Raw genomic sequence first — 8,533 nt, 5'->3', positions numbered from 1 at the left:
AGAGAGAGAGAGGTAGAGAGCGAGGTCGAGAGGGTGAGGAGATAGTTGGCGCACGTACTCTGCCAGTTGCATCTCGTATTCATGCATTGCACCAGCGGCTACCAGAGGCGTTATACGACCAACCCTTTTACCACTGGCTAGGTGTAATATTCTTTTTACTTCAAGTATGATACGTCAAAGGTCCTTTTGTGATAATTGCATTAGAGAACGGGAGGCTCCTGTGAGGCATGTCCGCTGAAGGCTCTCTGTTTTGCGCCATAGTCATTTTGCAAATGTTTGTGAGGTAGGAGGAGGGATACGAATGTGGCGAAACAGTAGGCAAAATGTAGAGGGCAATACAGGTGGAAATTAATTTGGAGAATGAAATTAATTCTACCGTCATGCTTCATCGTTTATTAACTATGAGCAAAAAATTACGTTAAACGTATACTCGTAATTAAACTCATACTGAAACATTAACTTGTTGGGATATTTAACGGAAGTTTTTAAGTTTTCGGCGGCTGGCTAACGTTGTCGTTGTCGTAAATAATTACAAGCGCAAACAGCACGGTCAAGGGACGCATCGAATAATGTCGTAGAAATTATTAACGCAGAACAGAACGCACGGCAGTATGTAAATCCCCGATCGGCCGTAAATTCATGTTGAATAATTTTCGTCAGCCGCAATTAAAAATAAATTCGTTTTTAAACCGAGGAATAAACTGGCGCTCAGGGAGAACGATCAATTTAATAGCTCTATAAATATTCATTCCGCACGAGAGCAAGTGCCAAACGAGAAACGATAGCTATCGGAAAGATACGCGGATTACTTAATTATACGTTGTTGCACCGTGAATTTATTCTCGCGGAGGATAGGCGTTAATTTATAATTAGATTTCATAAGCTTTCTCTCGCGCCCACCCGTTGCCGGTGCTGAATTTTTTTCTTTTTACGCGGCTTGACGATAAGAGATGTCGACTAATCTCTGTTGTCTGCCCTACGCGCATAAATGGGGTTAAAGCTACGCCTGTTAGATTAGAAATAATTACGTTCGCAACCGCGTTGTTCTTTTTGTTTGCGCATAATAACGTCTTTCGCCATAGATTTACAAACCTGATATTCCGGATTTTACGTATTAACGAATAGCTGGGCGTTCTCTTTAGTAATCACGTGTGCGTCGCAATTAACACAAAAGGCGATATATTTACTTCGTCTAGACACACAGTCTTTATTTTTCTTTTAAAAACTCTCTAAAAATATGGCGTGGCGCCCGGACTCGTTACATCTTGATAATAAAAACCATGATGTAAGAATATCGTCTTTTATTCCCGTGAAGGCTTAGGCAATGATCAATCAGAAATTGAGCTCAAAATATAAATAAGCCAATATAAGGTAAATATATATATATATATATATACTGTTAGTGAATGATTCAATTATTGGACAAAATGATAAAAATTTTAAATCTTAAGCTTTTATAATATGAATCTAAATTCTTATTAAATTTATAAAACAACGAATTTATTTCGAATTGTACGTATCATTAAAAACATAATTAAAAAAATTTTTATAGTATATATATATAATGTATATATAATAATTGGGTCATTAACTGTTCATTAACTAGTAGATTTATCTTACAGCCGCTATTAAAAATTTACCACCAATAAGAAATTCACTCTAAAATTATATTCAACTATTATTATACTCAATGAAATACAATAAGTCTGTTTTCTATGGTTAAATTAAACGGAGAGAATTTTCTTTTAAAATTTATCCTGAAAATATAATAGTTGTGATACAATATTTTAAAGATTTTTTACTATATACTTCAGTAAAATTAATCAAACTTATTTTATATTTTATACTTTATTGCGATTTTATTAATAATAAAAGAAAGAAATTTACATTAAAATTCTTCGAAATACAATGTTGTCCCACGACTATCGTATTTTCAGGGTATGAAAAAATTTTCTCCATATAGTATACACTTTTGGAATTTAAAGTGAAATAAATATGCAGATATATTTTTGGTATTTGGGAAAAGCGAGGAAAGAGAGTTCTAATACAGTCTAATGCAGGAATAAAAAACAGGAATAAAAAACTTATATATCTTTACATTATGAATAAAAACAACGCGACAAAACCGATTTTCTATCATCTTTATGAATATTCCGATTGAAGCCTAGTTTACGTAGGGAAAGACTGTTGGGCGAAAGACGTGGTTGGGATCAATTTTTGCGCGTGTCCCGTGATATCGGCGGCGTTATGCCGGTCGCGGGTGGATCGAGCGTAACAGAAGGCGCCGGTAGATATGAGTGATCGATGGCGATTCGGCAGACTATCCGAATGAAAAACTGTCGCTTACCGTGCCAGGTGGGGTCCGACATTTCCGGTGTCGAAGCTGGAACTGGCGTTGATATCCGTGTCCGGGATCGTCCCGGACTCCATGCCGAGCGGTGCGATGCATTGGGCTGCAACAAACGAACGTGGCGTCGCTGAGGTTAAAGCTTTGAATTTATATGCGCCTATCCTATATCCACGTCGGCGTGCATCACGGCCGGATCATAAACGGCTAAATAACCAGCTAACCGAGATGGATCCATGCGATAGCCGGTTTACGTTCTCGGAGTACGACTGCCTGTCGTGCGGGTGGAAGTTACGGTTTGAGGGCGAGTACCTGCGAACGGGGGAGGTAGAAAGGAGGGCCGTCTCAACGTTCTCGTATCTCCTGGTCCGATCTAATTGTTTCATAGATGAACACAGCTGCCTTGCGAGTACTGCTGCCGTCTGCATCGTCGGCGCTGGGAATGGGATATCTTTCGCGTACGTGAGATAGCTCGAGCGGAATATATTTATTGTACCGCTGTGTATAATGTCGATCGCGCATTGCATCCTCGGGGACAGCGACGAAAAATGACGTCGACAGTGCAAAGCTGAGAAACAGCGTGAATTGCGACAATATTACAATTTTTACATGGAAAGAATAGTTTTGATGGAGTATCTAAAATAATTGATAATATGATATGAATTTGGGCCGACGAGAATAAACCTATTTAAATAAGAAAATTCCTATATTCAGTTAAAGTGAATCCTTTAATGCTCTACGAATTTATATACTTATTTGATTCTGCAAACTGCGCGCCGAAGTTATGAAACAAAATCATGAGCAGAACCAAAGTAGTACTATTTATTTAGCGTAAAGCGGAGTAATTTGAACTAAACATACAAAACACATACTATTCCATCAATAGCGTATGTTTTGTATGTTTAATTAAATAAATTAAATAAATACACTATGCTCAATCTTTTATATAATTCAAAATTTCTATCAAACTATCTAAATTACCTCATTTTATTCTATTTAAATGACAAGCAATTTAATAATTTTTGATGCTAAAAAACATCTTTAGAATATTAATAATCAGATGTTAATGAGAATCTTAAATCCGCGAATAATTTTATTGCAAAAAATGTCTCTACCGAGATTGCGATATTTGTCGCAACAATCAATAGCTAATACGCAAACGTATTTCAAGGAGATGTGTGATAAATAAAATAATTGAGCTAGATACACATCTGAAAATAATGTTGAAAATAGTTATATAGAACACTTAAATATTGATGATAAGGCTGTAAAAAGTTTTAATATTCTAGCAACCAATTTAAACGTCCTAGTTATGGTCCAGACAAAATTATTTTTAGATCTGTATCTAGCTAAATTTTTAGATACTTTAGCAAAACCATACTTTCCATATATATTTGAGGTGGTTATAAATTTATAGCGTTTTTAGGCGTGGTCGTCATTCGACTTTACAGGCTCTGTCTCATCGTCGTGACTGCACGCTAATGAGGATCATAAAACGCTTGATCTTTCAGAGATTTAATATCTGAAAGGAATCCTCTTCCATGCACAGATCGGCTAGTCTCGCGTCTTCGTCCCCACGAGCACCAATGACAGGGTTAAGGGCCATCGAACAAACGATACCGTCTACTTTGCATACATTACTCCGACCTCTCCGGCGCACGCATTTTCAAGAGGCGTTACGGCGGTCGTCCGGTTGTGCAGTAAAGTTTATACAAAGTATGACGCATGTACGTATTCGTGCCATCCGCGTCACGGCGATATCATTAGGGACGACAGTAAGGACCCGCGACATTTCGCAATTCTTGTTTTTAAGGCACTATTAACCGCCCACGCCTTATCGGTCATTTATCTTGAGAACGTGAGACAGAGCCACGATTATCCGGCCACGAGCATATCGGTCGTTCACTTCGACGCAGACCGGATGCTTCGTCGCGTATACAAAGTCAAAGCTAGGTAAATTCACAAACACATGTATAGTATATTCCGAATTCTTGTATTCAACAAAGGAGCGCATATTGTATAGCGTAACTATTCCGGATACGACAACTCGAACGTCCGCTATGCTTGCAGAGCATGTCTCGTATGCATGATGCAACACGGCATCGATTACGTTTACACGTCCAAGTAACGATACCCATTACGCGATACGGAAATTGCTAAAATTTGAAGTAGCCCGAGCAGAGGTCGTACAACGTAACAGTACACGGTAGCCGACAACGATAATGCCTAATGCCCGGATATCGAGTGCAGAGGCAACGCGAATATAGCTGGGCGTTCGAAGAGATCGTCGGTTGGGGCGTGAGGGAGGATGCAGCTTCGTACCGGGGAGTGTAACGGAAGGAATCCGCGCTAAGCCAACGAACAGAACGAGCATGTAGGTGGCCATTAATACCGGTGAAAGTTTGCAATGTTCTTCCGACGATACTACCCCGCCTCGTAATTCTGCGCCCGGCCGGCGCGGCGTCGTTGTGAAATGTGTATTTTGGTCTTACGTTTTAATCCAACGTATTTTATTGCCGAAATGGAATCTCTACAAAACGTGATCTCTGTAATTCGCCGACGCGGTTTAAGAATATAATGCTCGCAATTTGTGCGACACGCATTTCTATGATGTACAATCGGATCGATCGGTCTCTTCATGAGTTTATAACTAGAATAACTTGGGCGAGCTCTGTTATTTGCAATCCGCGGAGAGAGATGGTCGGAAATGATATTGGAGGAATATTCATCGAGGTACGACGCGTAGCTAATGTACGTCGCGATTTCGATCGTAATCGACAAATGGAAAATTGTACGCCTACAAACGCGACGCTTGTCGCGTTGGCAATCGGCAAAATGGACGATCGGATTAATCGCCGTTATTACTAACAGGGCTCTTCTCGTCATATCGCGATTCCGGTGCTCTAATATATGTATGTTCAACTTCCTTTGCGCTGGCCGATTAGAATCAACGGCAAGAGAGTCGAGTCGACAAAGGGAGGAAACTGCGATCGACGCGAGTATTCGCGTGGACTGGTTGTTGTTATTAATGAAGGTTCTTCTGATATGTCCACCGCTAATATATGTCTTCAAATTCCGCGAAGTGCACCGACATCGTTAGTGGAAAAGTTGCGTCTCGCGGTCCAAGCGAGAACACGAAGATCGTCGCGGTGGGTCGAACCAATGCGATGGTGAACTTGGTATTATTATTAATGAAGGTCAACTCGATTCATCGCGATTCTATCGCTAATGTATGTCTACGAATTCAGTGGGGGCAGTGCGAGAGGACGATTTGAATCAATGGTAGGAAAGTCGTGCCAACAAAGGGAGGGAATGCTCGATCGAGATCTTTTGGCTGGCCAACATGGTGAGCGAATCACTATTATTATTAATGAAGGTCCAGCTGATATATATCGCGTGTATCATGCACCCTCGCCGGAATTCTCACGACCGCCTGTCCTCGATAAAGTTCGACCGATAGAATCCGTTTCCTTTGTCGGCGCGTCCGGTCTAACGAATCACTGTGAGATATCACACTTGATCGTAAATCGATCGTGAATAGGGGTGAATAAACACGACACCCTCGTGACTCTTTCGAGATACCAATCTCCCTTCGTTAATCTTCGAGACGTCTGACGTGCAAGACGCTTCGCATGATTTCATCTTTGGAGGATGTCCAATAAAAGTAGTTCATCTTTAACGGGTCTTTACTCAAGAAAAACACCATCGATTATTTTCCGGCTATTGGCGTTAAGATAAATTACGGGGAAAGGAAGGAAATCGCTAAGGATACAGTTTGGAAGGGTTTCGTGAGGTTTCGCAATTATTAAGCTTTCCATTATCACGGCTACGATGCGATTTTTCTCTCCTACGTCCGGAAATCTATTTCTATTAAGCTGCTTCTCGCAAACAGGGCTTTGGAAGAGAGCGATTACTTATTATTAATACGATAGAATGAAATACTCCGCACGATCTTGAAAGTGGGGTCCTATGTGATTCTTATTGATTTTTTAATAAGACTTCTTTTTTTTTATTAAAGCAGATATATTCCAACTAGTTATGTAGATTTATTATTAATTAAAATTCTGATAACTCTGATTGAAGTTGTTAAACAAATATCAATTTTTGATTGCGATTTTTTTATAAAAAATATATAGTTAAAATTTAAATAAGATAACAGAATCTACACTATTAGAAATTTTGTTTTAAATTAATTTTAAATAACATATTATATATAATGAAAGTTTGTGGAAGAAATAAATAACTGAAAAGTAATGTATGATTTAATTTAACTGAAAATTAAGTTACAGCAGTCTTAAATGTAATGAACATTAAATGTGCATTAAATTTAATGAATATATAATGTCATAAAAATTAATATAGTTTAATTAATATATAATGTCATAAAATTAATATGAGTTAATAAAATGTAAGAGATTTGTGACTGAAAATTAATAAACGTGTTAATGAAACATATTAAGAAACATATAATTGAAAAGTAATGAGCGATATAAATCTAAGTTACAGGTTTCTTAAATGTAATGAACGTGGGTATTAAATTCAATGTAATGTCATAAAATTAAATTTAACTTGTGTAACTTAAAAGTACATTAAATTTTATGATATTTTTAATATTATTAATTATTTCAATTACGATTAATTAAGATTTAAGTATTAAATTTCAATACACTTAATTTTTTAATTATTACAAACTTAAATCTCTAATTGACATAAATAGTCTTTTCAGTTATAGAGAATTTAAATTTCATTTACCAGTATACACTAAAAGTAAATGAGATTTAAGAATATTTCTAATAATACATATTAATCCTTTACTATATTTCAAAATCTTTACGATAGTTCGTTGTTCATTTACATTATCAATAGACAATATATTTCTTCTCGGCGATATAACGTTCAGATTCAGGTTTCACCCACTCACCCACTCGAAAGTACCTCCGAGGTATCGCTAAATATAAACACACACGACTCGAATGATAAGACACAATGTCTTGAGATAGGTACATAAGATATCTAATGACCAGGGTCAAAGCCGATCCTGGATCGAAAGTTCGTCGACTGCGACGGCGTAAGTTCTGGGGTCGCGCTACCACCGCGTCGTTAATAACTTATAAACGAAACAACCTGCGCGCGACTCCAAACCAAGGAACTATAGTCGAACGAAGTTTCACGACGAGACGCACGACGACGGGTACTATAAGGCCTGCGGATTAGAGCTTAGGAAACTACTTACAGAGGTCCACGCCGTGGTAAGCGGGGGCGAGCGCGAGCAAAACGACGAAAAGGTGGACAGCAGGTGGCGCCCTTCTGGCGAGGAAACCCAAGCTTTTCACCATAGCTCCCTTTTCCTGCGAGGGCTTTACCCTCGCCCTTTCCTCACCGAGACTCCCGCCGTGCCATTTCTGCCTCGTCAACCTGAAACAAAAAAAAAGAGTGCAATCATTATGTCATGTTTGACGATAGTCGAGTTGGATAGGCGATCGACAAAGCGAGTTGTTTCGTTCACTGCTCCCGAAGAACAAGTTCACCTTGGCGGAGAAACGACGCGCGTAATTATCGCACAAGAGTATCATCTTGAATGCTACATTGAAATGTGAAACTGATTTCTGTATTTGATAACTGTAACTGTGGCCTAAGAGAAACGTTTGAAAGAGATACATTTAAAAGATATTTTTATTAAAAGAAATCTATTACGTAAAGACATCTATTCTATTAAGAGTTCTATACTATCTTATTTATATAATTGTTATATAAAATAGTTTCACATATTATATTATCAAATATCTATTAAATTTCGTGACAGTCGAGTTTATTTAGCTCAATAATTTTTTAATTTAAAAATTCTGCAGAGAATGATGCACGAATGACATTATATCTTCATGTAGATCTAGTCTGTAATCCTTGTTCAATTTTCTGTCGATTATTCGCTGCACGTGGAATCATTTCCTTCCTGTACGATCTGAGGGCGGAGCTAAACTTCCTGCGACTTCCATGTCATGTATTTTCCAGGAAGAAACAGCACGAGAATTGCGACGCGTTAGTTTTACGTAAAGATGTCTCGATCGTAGTCAGTAATTTTTAACTCGCATCGATTCGCGATTCAACAAAGTTTACTTCGTGAGCAGAGATCGAACTCGGAAAGCAACGAGGAACGCTCGAGAATAGCGCGGTAAAAGCTTGTTATTG

General features: G+C 38.3%; 1 protein-coding gene across 1 annotated transcript in view; it reads right to left on the bottom strand.

The window, feature by feature from the left end:
* The window catches only part of LOC105619448 (epithelial discoidin domain-containing receptor 1-like), an 86,979-nt gene extending 79,224 nt beyond the window's left edge, over window positions 1-7,755 (bottom strand). Inside the window, exons 1-2 of the mRNA XM_012200966.1 lie at window positions 7,581-7,755; window positions 2,348-2,453 (exon numbers count right to left, since the gene is read on the bottom strand). Of these exons, the coding sequence (XP_012056356.1) occupies window positions 2,348-2,453; window positions 7,581-7,683 (209 nt within the window). The 5' untranslated portion in view covers window positions 7,684-7,755. The remainder of the gene's footprint in view (window positions 1-2,347; window positions 2,454-7,580) is intronic.
* Window positions 7,756-8,533: the final 778 nt, after the last annotated feature.

This window comes from Atta cephalotes (assembly GCF_000143395.1).
Source record: "Atta cephalotes unplaced genomic scaffold scaffold00021, whole genome shotgun sequence".
NCBI classification, from domain to species: Eukaryota; Metazoa; Arthropoda; class Insecta; order Hymenoptera; family Formicidae; genus Atta; species Atta cephalotes.
This window is presented reverse-complemented; position numbering and strand designations above follow the sequence as displayed.